Here is a 19,888-nt window from a genome sequence, read left to right on the forward strand (position 1 = left end):
ATTATGTGTATTATTTAGTATTAATCTTCCAAATTGTATGAAAAAATTTTTTCCAGAAGCATTCAACAAACAAGCAAGCCAAATTTTTGGAATCACCCATATTAGGGTTTTTCCCCAAGGAAAGCACAATAAAAGGATATGGCAAGAGAGTTTAGAACCATGATAAGAAAATCAGTGAAATTCTGAATCATAGATTCTGAAGTGGGTAAAGAGAGAAATAAAGATAAAAGGGAATCAGAATTAAAAAGAAGAAACTAAGAGTCCATTGTTGTAAGCCCCAGTGACATGGGAACAACTAAGTAATTACACAGTAAGTTCAGGAAGTAGTAGTCAGAATATGGAATGTCTGAATACATGAATACAGCTACACTGTAAAGCCCTGTTTTGAAGCACCCCTACCAGATTGTGTCCAGGAACACGGCAGAAGGTCATGCTGACAGTGCTCTGTACCATTTGGTGTACTCTCCTGCATGCCCCCTATCCCCCAAGTTTTGGCTCAAGTTTCAGTCACACCTGCTTTGTCACCTGCTGCCTGCTTATCTAGTTCCTTTCTGGTAAAATGGACATAGTATCTCTGATCACCTCATATTCATGGAGTGATGTAAGTGATGTACAAGGGCTTTGAAAAATGTAGTAAGTTAAATAGCTGGAGGCACAGACTTCTCCTCACTTTGCCCATGCCTGCTTCAGATCCATTCTCTTGGTCCCAAGCCTCTAACTGTACCGCAGCCCTCAGATAGATCTTTGCCTAATAAGGGGCAAAACTACATGTTATCCCAAGAAATAAGGACTAATATTACAGCCCCATTTCTTCTCTCTGCTATTTTCTGTGATCACCCTCCAACCTAGCACCTGGTGCCATTTCCCTGGCTGCCGGGTCAGCTAACTTGCCCAGAAGGGTGGGGCACATACATCTCATAATGGGCATTCGGCCTTGGGATGATGTGAGGGCTTGTGTGGAGATAAATGCTGGGGTGTGTTTGAGCTTATGTCCAATTACTCCTTTTTGCCAAGATGAGTAACTAGAGAAATGTCATATGGGAAAATGATGAGAAAGCTGCCCTGGATTTCCTCATCTCAGCCCCAGACTCCTGCCCAATCTGCCCCCTTATGTTCTCGTTTTCCAACCCACTTTCCTCTCCTATCTAACTCTTGTGACTGTCAGACTGCTCCCCAGCGCCATCTACCTCTCTCAGCTTACTGCTCTACGACTTTACCTCCTCTGACTAGAACCATCCCTTCTTGCCACCCTACCTCACAGGTTTCCCTGTCCAAATCTTCCACTGTTCCTTCCAAACCATCCACTCGCCGCTCTAGTAATCTTGCTCCTCTTTCCTTTTACTCCTTTGTCTTTGCCCCTACTCCCCCTTCCAGCCCTTCTTTCTAGATCTTTGAAGTCTGGTCCAAACTCATCCAGACTTCTGTGATCCATAAATCTTATCTTGGAGAGATGATTTCCTTGGGAGTGGGACAGTTCTGATGCCATCCAGAATTACCAAGACTGTGGATCTCCAGGAGCCTGACCTGGTGAGCACTGGGAATTCAAGAGAATGCCGACCAGCATTCAGGTTGGAAGGTAAGCTCTGTTACTTACAGAATCCCTTTTCCATGATGGAGTTTTCAGCCGTAACCTGGTTATCTTACTATTATCTGAATTTTGTCTCCATCCTTAACATCCTCAATAACATCCATCTTGTTAAAGGTGTCTCTGGCACCCTTCAGATGCCAGAGACACCTTTAACAAGATCCACTTTGTAGAGAATCTGTTTCTTTCCTCTCTTCCCCCATTAGCCAGCCTGAATGAGCTTCTACATTTTTAACTGGCTTCTCGGTGGAACTTGGTCTGTGACCACAGAACAAACAGCAAGACCAGTGACGCAAAGTAGAGAAGAGTGAGTGGAAAACTTCTAATCTGATCTCTATGCAGTTAAGTCTTATTGATATGCCCTAGATTAAATTGAGTGCAAGAATGAGTGACACCTAAAAACTTACACACAAAGCATAAATCCTCTATTATAGACATATGGGGATTCAAGGTTTTATGGTCTGGCTCCTCCAAGACTCTATTTTTCTGCATCCTAGGATTGTAGAAACTTACCAGGGACTTTCTGACTTGGAGAAATGTCTCCTGCAAAAAGATGGGGGGCCCTCCATTATTTTATCATCAAAGCTCTGAAAGTTGAACCTCTGTACCCCAGAAAATGGCAGGTAGTAGAGCCTAGAAGGCAAAGACATCCAGATCCTACTCAGATGATAGCATCAGATGAATAGATGATACATTTTTTTTAAGCGCTTTCCTCAAATCGATACATAGGTTCAGTGGAATCTCAATCAAAAATCAAGAAAATTTTTAGGAAACTTGACAAGTTGATTATAATTTGGGTGGACAGGCAAAAGGGCCAAGATTAACCAAGACTCTCTTAAGAACTGGTAGGGACAATTTTCCTACCAGATACCAGGACTTGTCACAAAAATTATATTGATTAAGTTAGTATAGTAGTAGTGCCAACATGGACAAATAGGTAAGTGGCATAGAAGTGTCCAGACTCAGGTTCCTACACATGTGGACACTTGATTTAAGACAAAAGTATCATAGCAGAACCATGGGGATGGGCGGACTTTTCAATAAATTGGTTCTTGGTCCATTGAGTACTCCTATGGAAAAAAATTAAGCTCGATTCTTACCATGTAACTACACTAAAAAATCAACTTCAGGTAAAACACACATAAATGTGAAAGAGTAAAAATGAATCATGTAGAATTGCTCCGGTCACCCCTGGCTATTGAGCACTTGACACACACTATCCAGTATAAAATTTGCACTGGATTTTAAACACAGTGTGAAAAAAACAATAAAATATCTCAACAGTATTTATATTGAAATGTTGAAATTATAATTTGGATATATTATATTAAAACATCTTTAAATTAGTTGAATCTGCTTCTTTTTGCTCTTTTGTTTAGGTACTAGAAAATTTTTAATTGCTTGTGTGGCTTGCTTCATATTTTTATTCAATGGTACTGATTTGAAGGTAATATAAGAAAATACTGTCACAACATCAATTAGGAAAAAATGTCTTCAGTGTCATTTAGAAAGCATAAAGGGAAAAACTGATATATTCAACCACATTTAAATTTTAAGAAGATACTATAAAGTGTCTTTTAAGTTATCTAAACAATAACATTAAGAGTCTAAAAAGGAAAACCATACAGTGAGAAAATAAATTTACAGAACACACAGCTCCCAAAGGGCTTAGTATATCAATACTCTATAAAGAACTCCAATAAATTAATAAGGAAAAGACAAATACAAAAGAAAAATAGAAAAAGATTTTTAATAGGAACTTCACAAAAGAGGATATTCAAATGACCAATAAGCATACCAAAAAAGTTGGTCAACCTCATTAGTCAATAGAAGAACACAAATTAAAGCCATAACGAGATGCACTCCCAAGTATACAGCCAACAAAATGTTTGCACGTGGGCATCAAGAGACATCTACCAAAAATGTGCGTGACTTGTAATGGTCCATATTGAAACAGCCCCATGTCCATTAGTAGCAAAATGAATAAATAAACTGTGTTATAGTCACAAAAGTGAACAGTACACAGGAATTAAACCACAACCCCACACAACAGCACAGATGAATTTCACAAACATAATTTGAGCAAAAGAAGTCAAACACAAAAGCATGCACATTGTATGAGTCCATTTACACAAAGTGAAAACATGGGCAAAGTGATCTATGGTGTTAAGAGTCAGGATAGGGGGTAACTTTGAGGAGAAAGCGGAAGACAGGGTTTAGGTGGGGATGTGAGAGAGGCTTCTTGGGATGCTCTTAATGTTCTATTGTCTGCTTCTGTGATGGTTACACGTATGTACTTGTGGTAAATAAGTATGAGCTACCCGTTCTGCAGGAAAACACTTTTCTGTGTATGTGTAATGTTTCACAATTTAAAAGTTTCTCTTATGATTTTTAAACATGTGCTTATCAGCACTTATAACTGTGAGTTGTCACAGGTTAGGGTGCCCAGGGCTCCCACAAAGGACCCAGCAGCTCTCCCCTTGTACCTTTCCTCAGCATCTACCAAACGTAGAGACTACCATATGGTCTTTCTCTTTTATTTGTTAATATGGTGAATTGATATTTCCAAATACTAAACCAGCCTTACATCCCTTGAACAAACCCATCTGACTATGGTATATTAATCTTTTTATATATTGCTGGATATAATTTTCTAATACTTAGTTAAGGATTTTTACATCTTTTACAATATTTTACCTATGTTTGCAAGGCTTATTTTAGGTTTTGGTTTTTTTTTTTTGTAATAATTGTCTGGTTTTCGTGTTGATGTAATGCTGACCTCAAAATGAGTTAGGAAATGGGGCATCTGGCTAGCTCATTCAGTAAAGCATGTGACTCTTGGTCTTAGGGTCGTGAGTTCAAGCCCCCACATTGATGGGTGTACAGCTTACTTTAAAAGAAATTTTTTTAATTAAAAAATTAAAATGACAAAAAAAATTAGTTGGGAAATACTTCTTCCACTCCTGTTTTCTGAAAGCATTTGGGTAGGAGTAGAATTTTCATCATTATATGCTTGACAGATTGACTAGAGAATCCATCTGGGCCTGGAGGGTATATTAGGGGAAGTTTTCAATCAAAATTTGAATTTTAGGGGCACCTGTGTGGCTCAGTGTGTTAAGCCGCTGCCTTCGGCTCAGGTCATGATCTCAGGGTCCTGGGATCGAGCCCCACATCGGGCTCTCTGCTCAACGGGAAGCCTGCTTCCTCCTCTCTCTCTGTCTGCCTCTCTGCCTACTTGTGATCTCTCTCTGTCAAGTAAATAAATAAAATCTTTAAAAAATTTGAATTTTAAAAAATAGATATAAAGCTATGTAGATTTTCCATTTCCTTTTTTTTTTTTTCTTTTTTTGTCAGTTCTGGAAATCTATGCCTTCACAGAAGTTATCCATTTCGTTTAAGTTTTCAAATTTCTATGTTGCTTTTTTTCCTGGCTATGGGTCACATTTCCCTACTAAAACTGTCTGTTTTGCTAATAATTTTCAATTGATGCTGTCCTTTGTGAATGTTATATTGCTGAGTGCTGGGTTTTGTTGTTTTTCTTTAAGATATGTTGGAAATTTTTCCCGGAGACAGACTGGCCCCTTCTGTGGATCTATCTGATACTTTCAGAGCCTTGTTTTGAAGCTTTGTTAGGGAAAGCCTAGAGCAACCTTTTCTCTAAGCCTAGCTTAGTCTTTTTACTAAGGTGTTAACTTTTGGGGGTCTCCACCCAACACCCTCACTGAGGACTCTCTACCTTGTCTGGTCAGAACTCAGTTTTTTCTCAGTCCTGTATGAATTCTGGTTGTTGCTCAGCTCACAGCTTCCGAGTCATTCCTTCACCGAATTTCTCCCTTTTTAGTATCAGGAAAGACTCAAAGGGTTTCCATGCACATTTCTGGCTCTCTCTCGCTCTCTCCCTCACCCCTCCCTCCAGTTATTGGCTCCACAAATTTTCAGCTGCCTCACACTCCTGAACATTAGTCTGTGTCTCCTCAACTAGGCCATTATCACCTGCTTAGCTTGGGTTCGCCTTCCCTGCATTTTTGAGAAAATGTCTCCAGGCAGAAATTTGGAATAACTATAGGGTTCATCTCCTTTGTCTCCCTTCTCTCAAAGAATCACAGTCCAGCACTGCTCCATACCCAGGCCCTGCATTTAAATGTCTGTAGCAGTTGGGGAAGCCCAGAAGGAAAAAAAATCTTGTTTTATTTACAAGCCTGGGTGGCTCTCCGATCTCCTTACCCAATACACACTCACTCTGTACCATGCAGAATCAATCTTGTACCATATAGAATTGGTCTGTTTGTAGTTTTAGGTCATAGTATTATATTATAAACCTTAGTCTTTTATAACTTTTTTTCAATCGCTGCTGTTTTAAGATCCGCCCTCATGGCTATAGCGCGTCTCGTTTGTGGCTCTAAGTGTTGCACAGCAGCTCACTGGCATACGATGCTGATCTCCTTTTTAGTTAAGACCTTTTGTATGATATGGATAGTTTCAATTTTTTTTTCTTCATAAAATGTTCATGCATTCTTTATTAGGTTAATTCCTAGATAGCTGTTTTTTGTTAATGTGAATGACATTTTCTATTATATTTTTCTAGTTGATTTCCCTGTTAGCTGAGTCTCTGCATCTGCTCCTAATGGAGAGGTAACACAGATTTCAAGAAAAATCTGCAACCTCAGACAATAGCTGAGAAGCTAGAGGAGAAGACCATGATGTTTTTCAACTCCCCTGTGTTTTTCAATAAATAGTCTCAGAGTTTAGAAGGATGGCCTAGAATGTCCCCAGGTAAGCAGAAGCTAGCCCCAGAGAGTCACTGGACCGGCCTCCACTGGGCTGGGCTATGAGGTGTTCAAAGGCACCTGGGAAATATAATAATGTGGGGCTGGAGTGGAGGGAAGATGAAGCTGCAGTGACTCCCTTCCTTCTGAGCCTCCTCCTAGTCATAGTCCTTCCTGTATGGAGGGAGGGTTGCTGGACCACAAGGCTGGGGCTGAAGAAAGGTCAGTTTAGCTGGGGACCGATACAGCCTTTGCTAGTTGTCCCAGAGCTAGCAAGGCAGCTCCTGAGCAGAATGATGATTCATTCCTACTTAGGCTTAGGAAGACAGTGAAGACTTCAGAGGCCGTTTGAGTCTTGCTAGAAAAAGGGACCCAGGTATGGCTCACAATAAATAACAAAGGGCTTCTCTAGTTCAGTCCTGGTGTAATAGAATCCGTTTGCGTTTCTGAATCATGCAAGGGTTTATGTAATGATGTAAGCAGAAGAAAATCCCAGTACTAACTGAGCAGACATCCAAACAGCCCGCAAAACTTTACCAAACACCCATATCTGCCCATAGTAGGCCAGGTACTGGTCATGGAGAGATGGACCCAATATAATTTCTCATTCTCAAGTAACTTACATGTAAACAAAGAATTTTAGTAAAATAGTCCAGTAACTACAGATTTGGAGCAGAGCATGTCACAGAGAAAAGCTGGACTAGGGGCTATGGAGTTCAGTAGCTTTTTGAAAGAAGCTCACTGTACATGAGCTCGTTATAAACAGGTGCTCGCCAGACAGACACACGGGAAAGAGCCTTCCAGGCCAAGGAGAAGGAATAGCAGGAGCTAAAACAAGGAGCCTTTAAGGAGCTAGCTGAGTTCAGGCCTGTCCCAGACCTACACACATCCTTGAATATGCTGTGTCCCTGAATGAATGCATGGATAGATGAATCAGTGAAGTACTTAATGGAAAAGAGCATGGGCTTTGGAGTCAAACTGTATTATATGAGCTATCTAGAGTAGTCAAATTCATACAGAAAGTGCAATGGCAATTTCCAGAGGCTATGGGGGAGCGGGCCATGGGAAGTTGTTTAATGAGTATCAAAAAATTCTGGAAATTGGTTTCACACAATGTGAATATATTTAACACCACTGAATTATATCCTTAAAATGATTCTAATGGTATATTTTATGTTATGTATTTTACCACAATTGAATTTTTTAAATAAATAAACTATAAAGTCCCCAAGTCCCTTACATCAGAAAAGTGCTCTTCTTGGGACACCTGAGTGGCTCTGTAGGTTAAGCAGCAACCTTCAGCTCAGGTCATGATCCCAGGGTCCTGGAATCGAGTTCCACCTGGGGGTCCTAGCTCCCGAGGAGCCTGCTTCTCCCTCTGCCTGTCGTTCCCCAGTGTGTACTCACACTCACTCTCTCTCTCTCTCCCTGACTAATAAATAAATAAAATCTTTAAAACACCCCCTCCCCAAAGTAAAGGGTTCTTCTGTCTATATTATCCCATGGATGATAAGGGCCAGAATAACTTGTCAAATTTGAAACCTCCTCTGTTTTGTGAGACAGACATTGAGAGTTTCCTTTCTAGTCATCTGCTTTAAAAAGGGAGAGGTTTCTGACTCCTTCCCAAATCTTTTTTAGGAAATGACTGTCGAAGGTGAGGTCCAATCAAGTCCATTACCTCCTGGGTCTGCTGCTGGACCTGTGTTCTCTCCTGGCGGTATGTGGGGTTGGTCCTAGGAACCAGACTGGATCTTGAGAGGCTGGGCAAGGTAGTTGTCAGTCAGGCTTTGGGCTTAGGAAGCAAGTGGGCTCAGAAATAAGGTTCTGGAAGGTGCGGACGGGGTAGGGGGGATGGGCAGCCCCCGGGAGGGTGTGTTGGGGTGTGGTTGTCGAAGCGAGGCTGTAATCCCGGACGCTGTTGCCAGGAGACAGTGTGGGACGCGGTTGCCTGGAGATGGCGCTCCGCCCTGCTCCCAGGCCAGCGTCTGGAGCGCAGGGAGAAAGGGTAAGAGCGCAACCAGCACCGCCAAAGCCATGGCCGGACGCCAAAAGGAGAAAGTGCTCCTAGATGAGGTCCATCAGAACCAGATCCTGCGGGAATTATACCTCAAAGAGCTTCGAACCCAGAAACTCTACACACAGTACCACGTGAATCCCCTCCGCAAAGGTGAGGGGCGCCCCGGGGCGGAGGTAGAGGACTGGGTGAGCTTCCCCAGGAAGGAGGGGCCGTGGAGGTATGGGGCGGGGGTGTGGGGTGGGGATGCGGGGCTGAGCACAGTAGAAGACGCCTTCTCTGACCTCGCCCCCCTAGATTTCAGGAGTGGGGAGAATAGGGGAGGGTTTCGCTCCACATCCCACCAAATACTTTAATGTATTAAAATGCACACACATCGGGGTGCCTGGGTGGCTCAGTGGCTTAAAGCCTCTGCCTTCCGCTCAGGTCATGATCCCAGAGTGCTGGGGCAGGGAGCCTGCTTCTTCCTCTCTCTCTGCCTGCCTCTCTGCCTACTTGTGATCTCTGTCTGTCAAATAAATAAATAAATAATCTTTAAAAAAAAATGCACACACATCACGATTAAATATTAAATAGTATTTTCAAAAAGTTTGAAAGACTTTTTGAAATTTTGCTTTCTAAATAATTATATCCTGTAGGGTTTTACGGTCTGTTTTGTTGTTGTGTTTTGGTTTGTCGTTAATAAGCTAGTTGTGTTTGTGTTGTAAATAAGCGAGTTTGTTTTTCCAGGCTTTTCATATTGTCTTAAATGTTGGGAAACTTCCGGGAGGAGGGTGGTGGTGCTGGGCTCAGGGCCCACAGTGCCCCTCTGATAAACCAGCCCTGCCCCCACTCCTCACCTGGCACATTCCTTGAGCAGTGCCCCTGAATGCCCGTGGGTCTCAGATGGAAACCCAGACCCACGCCCCCAACTACCATCCAGCTCTCTTCCCCTGGACAGGCCGTGGGTCCCTTAAACTCACCAGTTGGAAAACTGGGGGCATCCTGCCCATGTCCCCCACCTGCCTCTACTCCAGAGTATCTTGTTTGAGGAGAAGGTACTGCAATCATTTTCTGTCCCAGGCTGAAGCCTGGAAGTCATCCTCAGTCTCTCCCTCACTGCACACTTCGAAGTGGTCGCAGTCCTGACTATTCCTTAACATTTCTCTCACCCGACCGACTCTTCCAGTGTTCTGACCTCAGTGAAAGACAGTGGTGTTCGTGGAGACCTCTCCATCTCCCCTCACTTGCTTCCCCCCTCTAATTAGGGCCTGAGTCCACCCCTCTCTCCAGCCTCCCCGCCAAGCCTCAGCGGGACCCTTCTCACTTCTGTCCGCAGTGATGGGATGGGCTCTTAACTACCCTCTTCCTCCAAACTCACTATCCCCCACACCACTTCCAGCTGGAGCTATGCTAAAAGTGAGTTCGATCCCATCGGTCCCTCTTTAAGACCCTCAGGGGCCCCCAGCTTCTGAACCAAGGTTTAAACAGGTCAGTGCGTAAGACCCCTGTGGATCTGGCTCTCTGCCCACCCAGCCTCCTCGGGTGCAGACACACCAGGTAGCCAAACAAGGTTAGACCCATGGTGATATATCTCCTGGAGGCTGTGTGACAGCAGAGGTGCAGAATCCACAGACATCCATTCAACTCATAATTACCGATGCCCAGGAGACAGGGCTGTGAATAGAGGCAGTTCCTGTACTTCCTGAGCTTCTTATTTGTGGTGACAGACAATAAACAAATAAATACCTGGGCAAAATAAGTGAGCTGTAGAACAGTAAAGCCCGTTACATGGGTAGAGTGTGGATGGTCAGGTGGGGGTGACAGGTCTCTAAGGAAATGTGCCATGTGAGCAGAGCTCTGGATAAAGTGAGGGAATCCAAGAGTGAGCTTGGTGAGTTTGAGAAACATCAAGAAGACCAGAGTAATTCTGTGGAGTGAGCTAAGTTGAGGGTAATAGGAAATGAGCAGAAACCAGAAGGAACCAGTGGTCTCCAAAATTATTTTTTACCTCAGACTCCTACCAGTAAAAAACTTCTGAACGCACACCTAATACATGTGTATTTATATGTCTCTATGTACTATGAGCAGTATAATTTCTTTCTTTATATCTAAAAGTAAACATAAATACGAATTCTAGCAGACATATGAGTATTAAATACTAGAATTAATACTCATATGTCTGCTAGACACACCTGGTGTGTCTGCATCCCTGTAGACCAGCACTGTTTGAGAGAATATTCAGCAACGATGAAATGTTTCATAGCTGTGCTGCCCCGAATGGGAGCCATTAGCCCCATGTGGCAACGGAGCCCTTGAAATGTGGCTAGTGTGCCTGCGGAATGGATTTCTAAGTGTATTTAATTTTAACCATTGAAATGCAAGTAGCCACATGTGACTGGTGGCCACTGTCCTGGACAGTGCCACTCTGGACTGTGAAGTCCCTGAGAGCCTCATTCCCTAGCGCCCAGCACAATACCTGACATGTGGCAGACACTCGGAAAAATGCTCAGCAGGTGTCTGGCTTGGGTGAGTCGTCAAGAGGGCGGGATGTTCATGTTGTAACGTGAACCTGTGATGCTGTTTTTCTCTAGTTCACACAATCACCAGAAAGCCCATGTCTTGGCATGATAACCTGGAGGAACCTGCAGATGGTAAGTCCTGGGCTTTGTGAACACCACCGATAGAGCCCAGATAGGCAGCTGGCTCGAGAGAACTTTCAAGGTAGTGTTAACTTGGGGCAACATTTTGATCATCTGAAAACTGGACTCACATTCGTGAAGCTCACAGGAGACCGATATATTCAACCATATGGCCAGTTCATTGACTGTCAGGCCAAGAAAAATGCTCCTAATGGTCTTCGCAATGTATTTATATATTCATTCGTCAAACATTTCGCTGTGACAAGCAGAGATTCTGAAGTCATTTTAATGGAGTTCAAATCCTGTTCAGCCACTCATTAACCGTGTGGCTTTGGGCAAGTTTTTTTGCCCTCCCTGAGCCTATCTCTCACGTTGTTGTGAGGATTCAACAGAATAAGCCAGGTACTGAGAGCATAGAACAGTATAGTACATGGTGATCAGGAAATGCTATTACTTTCATTATTATCATGTGACAATCACTTTGATGGGGCAGGGGGTGGGGAGGTGGAGACCTCACACCACAGTGAAGGAGACAGATGAGTAAATAGAGAATAAAATTGGGATGGCAAAAACAGAGAAAACAGGTGCCCTAGACAGGTCGTGGAGTTCTGAGAAGTCGTCTTGGAGGAGGTGGTAACAGGCTGAGGTGGAGTAGGTCAGGTAGAGAAGACCAGAAGGACGTTCTGAGTTATATGGAAAGGCGCAGAAATGAGAGACAGCAGCACGGCCCGAGGAGGTGGGTAGATGGGCATGGCTGTGGTCTCCAAGTGGGCAGGACCACGCTCAGGAATGATGGGAGAGGTATTTGATGGAAAGCCCAATCCTTCCTGGCAAGCTCACCTCCCTCCCCCTTTAGAGTAGAATTTGATGGAGCGAAGAGGTAAAGTTTCTCTAGGAGGACAGGGTAAGAAGGTGGGGTGGGCAGGAGGAGGGAGGATCTCAGAGCATAGCGGAGACAGCCAAGCGGATAGACTCCTAGAGCTCGTCAGAGGAAGTGGGACGTTATCTGTGATGAAGAGACCAGCCCAGCTAGAGGAAAGGAGAGGAGCTGGGGCCGGGCAGTGGCAGAGAGAGTAACAGGCAGCGAGGGACCTGAAAGTGAGCCAGGAGTGTACTGCAAACTATTTATATCACAGATAAGCTCAGGCCGGGGCCAGGTCTTCATGCTCAGTCCTCTTGCTGAGGTAGATATTGGCCTCCCCATTTTCCAGATGAGCAGAGTGAGGCCCAGAGAAGTTAAACCACCCGTCAGGCTGGTAGCGGAAGGGCCAGGACTGTCTGACTACAAAGCACAGGTTCTTCCCGTCGTCAAACTGCCTCTCAAATTGAGACTTGATAGGGTGGAAGTTGGAAATGAAATCTTTGTAAGCCCGCAAGCTGTGGAGTTACAGATCAGTGTGGGGTTGGCAGCCATTCCTATAGCCGCACGGAGGATTTGGCCGGTTTACAGCCCTCCTCCTCACTCTGCCATAGCCACATTGGCCCAGGTTTCTTGTGCCTCAGGGCCTTTGTTCTTGCTGCCTGTACTGTGCTTTTCCTCTGCCTCTGTCTCAGGGCTGGCGCCTGCTTGGCATCCAGACCCTGGTCTCCACCTCTGCATGCCCCTTTGCTTCCTCCTGCTTCACAGCTGGCATCACCCTCAGATTTGTTTGTCCCCTTGGGCATTGTGTACCCTGTCACCCTACCAAGACCACACACTTCAGGAGAGCAGGGACCATGTTCATCACACTCTGCTCTGCCTCTGCGGTCCAGAAGAGTGCCTGGTACAAGTTTGTGCTCAATAAATATTTGTGGAAAGATGAGCCTTGCAAGGCCTTGGCAGGGCCCCCAAGTCTGGGCACTGTGTCTCTAGGGAAGCCTGTGGCTTGAGTAAAGAGCACAGGAAATCTCGGCCCCAAAGCCTGCCTCCTCCATAACTCATGCCTACTTTCCCAGCCAGGTTTCTAAATCTCATCCACCACGCTGCCCTCGGGCCAAGGAAGAAATACACAGAGACACAGACCGAAAGCCAAGAAATCGGATGGGACTCAGAGCCCTTGGTAAGTGTGGCTCCTTTACCTAGGAAGCAAGAGGCAACAGAGGCCGTTGGTTAAGAAAACAATAGATGAGGCCAGACTGCCTGGGTCTGAACTCTGGCTGCCACTTACTAGCTGTGTAACCTTGGGTAAGTCACAAAGCTCTTCCATGACTCCATGTCCTCAGTGTAATATGGAGATAGCAGAGATATTACAGAATGAGCTAATTTGTAAGGTGCTTAGAGCAGTGCCTGACACATAGCAGACATCATCTAGGTGTGGACCAGACAAAGCTTGCTGGTGACTGCCTGGGTCTGCTCTGCCAGTGACTAGCAGGGTGGTCGGGCACATCCTGTGACCTCACAGAGTTCCATTCCTTTATCTATAAAATGGGAACGCTGGTAACATGCCCCTTGTTGGATTGGAAAGGCCCGGGAGCTGCCAAGAGCCTGGGAAATGTGATCAGCAGCGTGTTGTCATCCTGCAATGAGATAGGGCTTCTGGTACGAGAACAGTTTGAACTTCCTGCCACATTTGTCTTTTAATTTGCGCACGTCTTTGATCACATAGACTGTCTTAGTTTTTAAGTTAAATGCGCCAGCCTTTTCCGTCACTGTTTCTGGAGTTTGTGCCTTGTTTAGGAAAGCCTTCAATATTCAGAGTAGCCAGGTGACTAGCTTTCCTTTTAGATTTTTCCCCAAGTTGTTGTGTTCTTTTTAACACTTGGCTTTTAGTCCATCTCTGTATTTGGTGCCTGATGTGAAGCTGGAGACGCTCTTCCTCAGCTTTGGTAGAACATCCTGCGGTCCCTCAAAGGTTCCAGGATCTCGTACACCCCGTCTCCTTAGCGGATGCCTCCCGCAGCCTGCCTCCTGACCCCAAACCTATACTCCTCCCGGAGGTCCTCCTCGTCCTTCAGGACTGCTAAGGAGTCACCTCTTTATAAAGCCCCAGTAAGGGATGTGCACCCCGCGCTCCCCACCAGGCAGATTTGGGCACCTTCCCCTCCTGCTCCTGGGGCACCGCATCCCTCCAGCTTCTGCACCAGTCAGCTCAATTCTGTGTATCAGTGTAACACGGTGGCTCTAGAGCCAGACAGCGGAGTTCAAATCCCAGCTCCACTTTCTAGCTGTGGGACCTGAACCTCTCAACTTCCAGTTACCTACCTTAAAATGGGAATAATAATACTGGCCCTTGAAGGTGTATTGTGGGGATTAACAGAGACACTGTGTCTAAACTGCTTAGGGCAATGCCCGGTTGTCCTCCTCTACTGAGCGTGCACCCTTCCCAAGACCGCCACATCCTGTGGTTCTTAACTTTCTACTCTGGGGCCTCACCTTCTCTCTCATTTATACAGCTCCAGTCTGGGGTATGTGGGTCTGCTGCAGGGCTGCTGCAGGGAAATTGGAATAAATAGCTCGGGAAGAAGGAGGGAAGGGAGGGAGGAAGGATGGAAGGAAAGAAGGAAGGATGGAGGGAAGGAAAGTGAGAGAGGGAGGAAGGAGGGAAGGAAGGGGAGAAAAGGAGGAAGGGAGGGAGGGAGGGAGGGAAGGACTGATTGAGTAAAAAGCTTCTCCTTTACAACAGCTCCTCTTCAGATGTGGGACTCACCCTGAAGAGAGGACACTGGGAGACAGGAAGTAGGTCCAGCAGAAGCGCCCCACCTTCCCAGGGGGACTGAGTCCCAAAAGAGCAGTGCTCAAACAGACAGAGGAGGAGGATGGGTCGGGGACTGACTTAAGAGTGAATTGGGGGGGGTGCTGGAGGATTGTGAAGGGAAAGACAAATTATCTGAGTTAGATACTCAACCAACTTTAAAAATTACTACAAAACACAAATAATTTAATTTGCTGTTCTTCATTTTCTTAAAGAGGAAAGGCTGGCCCCCATGGGTACAGAGTGGGCATGTGGAAATGCATCTTTGACCCGCATGTCTCAGGGCAGGGCAGTGGGGGTGCCCCGGCCAGCCCTGCCCCGCTCCAGCCCTCCCAGGCCTGGCCGATAAGTGACTGTGTGCGCTAACCATCAGCCATCGCTGTGAGTTGTGTTGGGTCTACAAACACGCCACGCCTGTTCATCACAAACATAGGGACTGTGCTGTCGGATGGCACTGGTGGCAGAGTAAGAAAGTACAGGCCCCAAAAGTTAGATACAGGTATTGTGCAACCATAAAAAGGAATTAAGCCAGAGATTCAGAGTGATATGACTGGGGGCCAAAGAGGCTCCCTACGCCCTAGCAGAACCTCACCCTGGACAAACAGACAACCCCAATCCCAATACTGGGACACTGGAGAAGCCACACTCAAACACCTCTCAGCTTCTGCTCTCCTAGTAACATTTGATGGAAATGTATCCTTTAATTGCCTGAGTTCGTCGTAGAGCTTCTATCAGATTTATGTGTCTGAGTGCTCACTCTTAGTCCTCTGTGTAACCACATCAACAACATCCATTCTTTCAGTGACAAATGTGTCCTGAACCTCTAGTGTGTGCTGGACACTGTTCTAGGTGTTGGGGATAAGCAGTGACTGAAACAGGTACAGCAGCCGCCCTCCTGGCGCTCAAGTTCCAGAGGACCAAGAGTCCAGAGGTGTGGCCTCCAACGCAGGTGTGGGAAGGGTAGTGCAGCAACTGGGCCTAGGTTATAACTGTTTTGATGTAAATGCTGTCATTTCCATTCCCAAACAAAGTTGCTCCAGGAGACCTGGAGGCCACACACTGGAGCCCAGGTCCTCACAAGGACAAACCCCGGTGGTCCCTTCCCCACAGAGGCTTCCTTTTGATGCCTGCGTTCTCTTATCTAGGTCAACCCGGAACGTGATGACCGCAGGCTGAACCACTTCAGGGTCTACAATGATATCACGCTATACAAAGCTAAAATGTGGAGCTTGGGAGAAGATGATCGCCACAAGTAGTCTTCCACAGTGACGGCGGCCCTGTCTTCCATACCCACTGTGTGTGCGGCTCGGATGAATAAAGATTACTTTCAAGCCTCAGTCTGGCTTTTCCCAAGTCTCACATTTCTCCTTTCTGCCCATGTCCACTGCTTCAAATCCTTGATCTTACAAACCAGTGGCAGAATTCCAGGTTAAGATGCACACCATATTCCCTCTGCCTCCTCAGACCCCAGTAAAGGACAATGAAGAGACAAAAATGTATGAATGTGAGACTGGGAGAGGAACATTAGCATCCAAGAAGACTGAAGACATATTTCAGAGATGGAAAGCTAATGGAAGAAGGTGAGGAAACCACACATAGGACACACTGAGTGGAACACCTCGGAGCACAGAGCCCTGGAGAGAGGTGCAGGACTTGAAGAGAAGGGGGTGTGAAGCACGGAACCAAAAATGGACATTGGCATGAAGAGCATCTCCCCACACACCAGCCAGGCATGGAGCATCTCCCACACTGGAGGCCTACTCTTGGAGAAGTGGGAAAAGCCCAGGGCTCAGGGACAGTGCATGAAACACAGGGTAGGAGTGAGGTGTGAGGCTATAAACAATGAAAATCTGTGAAAGGAAGCTTGACCCCGGTAGGCCACACATATATTGCATTTTTACCTTGGGATTGAAGCCAAAAGGTTCTTCTCTGGAGAAACGAAATGGCTCTAAAGAAATCCCCCCACCTCCATGTACTACCATTTGAAGGTCCTGAGGAGAAAGAGGCAGAGAACTCCAGGCTGCTGAGTGCACGGAGATGGGGGAAGGGCACCCCAGAGCACACAGAAGCCCCATGCCCACCCCCACTTTGCTCCATGTAGCTCTCACCTTTGGCTGTTCTGAGTTATGCCTGAAAGGGTGAAGCTATAGATCGCTGAGATCACACCTGACAACATCGAATGGAAGTCTGCAAATCTGAGTGGACTTGCCCTGGGAGACCTTTTCATAAAATATGGTGAGGACTAATCATTAATGACTACTTGGGCATCTAGAAATGTGCCCTTTTGCTATGAGGGACCTGTCCTATCAGAGATCTATGATAGACCTGTCCCTGTTTCCTGACACAAAGCTCTAAATCCCATGTCATTTCCTGAGAGGAGATAGGGACACCTTTTATTCTAATGAGGCAACCCTTAGCAGCCTCTACGTAGCTTCAGAATGGGGGCCCACTCACCAGAAAGACCAAACCTTGGTTAGAAACTTGGAATTTTAGCCCCACTCCATCTCTAGGGAGGGAAGAGGGACAGAAGATGGACCATCACCAATGGCCGGTGACTTAATCAATCATGCCTACATAGTGAAACCGCCATGAAAACCCCTAAACTCAGGGTTGGAGAGCTTCAAGGCTGGTGAACACATCAAGGGCTGGGTGGGAAGGTGTCGTGCCCAAAAAGGGCATGGAAATGCCGAGCACCCTCCCTACCTCCATACCTTTAGAACATTTTGTTAAAATTTATTAAGATCCCCTTGTCTGATTTTGGCAAGCAGCTCATTTTTCTGGTCCCGCACTCCTGTGCAAAGCGAGGACAGCCTGTGTATACAGTAATAGCTTCCTCTCTCTCTCTCTTTTCTTATGTTGAGGAAGTGAATGTGCTTTATTTCAAGGAACAGACCTGCAGGAGCAGGGACGGCTTTCAGAGCCAACAACTCGGTGATGAGAAAGAACCAGGGATCTGATCTACTTTATAATTTACACAGGATCAGAGTTAGACTCACATCTCTGCCTATCGACTGTCTGCCTTTTACACTCTCCTCAAAATACAATCTCCAAGATGAAGGGATTTTTAAAAGTTCATCAAAGTACTAAAAACTCCACAAAACAGATAATCATGTCAAAAATGGGCAGAAGACATGAACAGACACTTCTCCAATGAAGACATACAAATGGCTAACAGACAAATGAAAAAATGTTCATCACTAGCCATCAGGGAGATTCAAATCAAAACCACATTGAGATACCACCCTACACCAGTTAGAATGGCCAAAATTAACAAGACAGTAAATAATGTGTGTTGGAGAGGATGTGGAGAAAGAGGAACCCTCTTACACTGTTGGTGGGAATGCAAGTTGGTACAGACACTTTGGAAAACAGTGTGGAGATTCCTTAAGAAATTAAAAATAGAGCTTCCCTATGACCCTGCAATTGCACTACTGGGTATTTACCCCAAAGGTACAGATGTAGTAAAAAGAAGGGCCATCTGTACCCCAATGTTTATAGCAGCAATGGCTACAGTCGCCAAACTGTGGAAAGAACCAAGATGCCCTTCAACGGATGAATGGATGAGGAAGATGTGGTCCATATATACTATGGAGTATTATGCCTCCATCAGAAAGGATGAATACCCAACTTTTGTAGCAACATGGATGGGACTGGGAAAGATTCTTTTGAGTGAAACAAGTCAAGCAGAGAGAATCAACTATCTTATGGTTTTCCTTATTTGTGGAGCATAAGGAATAACATGGAGGACATGGGGAGATGGAGAGGAGAAGGAGTTGGGGGAAATCAGAGGGGAAGACGAACCATGAGAGACTGTGGACTCTGAAAAATAATCCCAGGATTTTGGAGGGGCAGGGGATGGGAGGTTGGGTGAGCCTGGTGGCGGGTATTATGGAGGGCACAGATTACATGGAGCACTGGGTGTGGTGCCTAACAATGAATTCTGGAACACTGAAAAGAAATTTAAAAAAAAACAACTGTTAAATGCAAAGAAAACAGTAAAACTAGTTATTTGGTGGACTAGAATTTAAAACATTAAACACATTGAGAATTAAGTGTTTTGTTTATAAAAAACAAAACAAAACAAAACAAGTGTTTGCCTGTTTTAACGTGTACAGAACACGGAGCAAGCTTCCTCTCCATGCTTTGGTAAACTGTCTTCCTCCTAAGTTTGGAGTTGGTTCCACCACGTCATCAGCCTCAATGCCTGGGACTGTAATGAAACACAACGGGAGGCTGATACGGCCTGCACCCCAGTGATACTTCGCAGGCTGACATGGTAGAGGTGACATGATGACTTCTATGAAGTATATCTCTGAAGTTAAGGACAGTGATTCTATTTGTTATCCAAGAAAAAAAAAAAAAAAAAGAAAGGTAGGTACACAGTTTTCAATTCTTTCTTTAAAAGTACTAGCAGTAATGACTTACTTTTGGCCTTACCAGTATTAACTGTTAACATGTGTTCTCCTTTCTTAAAACTCTCAGTATGTTCCACACATAATCCCAAGACTTGAACCAAGTCTGAATTATTTTTCAATTATTTGACTTATAATTCAATTATTTGAATTACTATGCATTACCCCGGCCACTAATAGTGTAGATTATCAAAAACAGGTCAGGGTAAAACATTTTGGTCTTCTGAACACATGACCTGTTTGCTCAGAATGTTGTTACCTAAAATGTGTTTATGAACACTAAGTTCATTCTTTTTGTACCAGAAAGAATCATATGGAACCAGAAATGTCCTTTTTTATATACCAATGATGCTACAAAAAAGGAAACAATGTGAAAATATACAGTTCTCAGGTATTTCCAGCTGCCTTAATGTATGCTTTCTAAACTGGAACGGAGAAAGGGAAGACAGATAAACAATCTTCCTACCTTCTCAACACAGAGTAAAACCCAACATGCAATGAGGCTTTCCTACCCATGTCCGACCTATGTCTCCCCTCCAGCCAGCATCTGAGTACCTCTCAAGTATGTACCACGAAGGCTCAGACATTATGGAAAGCCCCCCAGCAAAATAATTCCAAACAGGTATAAACTCTTACCATATGGCAGGCAATGTTCTAAGCATTTTACATATATTAACTCACTTAAAGTTGACAGAAACTATATTTGGTAGATATTCTTCTCATGTCTATACAGAAATGACATAGCACAGAGAAATTAACATGCCCAGGGTCAAACAGCAGGTAAGCAGTAGAAACAGGTGTTAAACCCAGCAGTCCATG

General features: G+C 45.0%; 1 protein-coding gene and 1 long non-coding RNA gene across 2 annotated transcripts; both read left to right on the forward strand.

Annotated features, from left to right (window-relative positions):
- The first annotated feature begins 1,409 nt into the window (after positions 1–1,409).
- Positions 1,410–6,337, forward strand: LOC116879109. The gene is made up of 3 exons (XR_004384966.1): positions 1,410–1,576; positions 6,171–6,217; positions 6,322–6,337. It is a non-coding gene; the product is annotated as an uncharacterized LOC116879109 (long non-coding RNA).
- A 2,023-nt stretch (positions 6,338–8,360) lies between these two features.
- Positions 8,361–15,994, forward strand: FAM183A (family with sequence similarity 183 member A). The gene is made up of 4 exons (XM_032877037.1): positions 8,361–8,518; positions 10,939–10,998; positions 12,922–13,025; positions 15,803–15,994. Exons 1-4 carry the CDS (start codon positions 8,386–8,388, stop codon positions 15,911–15,913), a joined length of 408 nt encoding a protein of 135 aa, XP_032732928.1. The 5' UTR covers positions 8,361–8,385; the 3' UTR covers positions 15,914–15,994.
- Positions 15,995–19,888: the final 3,894 nt, after the last annotated feature.

The sequence above is a fragment of the Lontra canadensis genome, unplaced genomic scaffold (assembly GCF_010015895.1).
Source record: "Lontra canadensis isolate GAN:19392208 unplaced genomic scaffold, GSC_riverotter_1.0 scaffold60, whole genome shotgun sequence".
NCBI lineage: Eukaryota > Metazoa > Chordata > Mammalia > Carnivora > Mustelidae > Lontra > Lontra canadensis.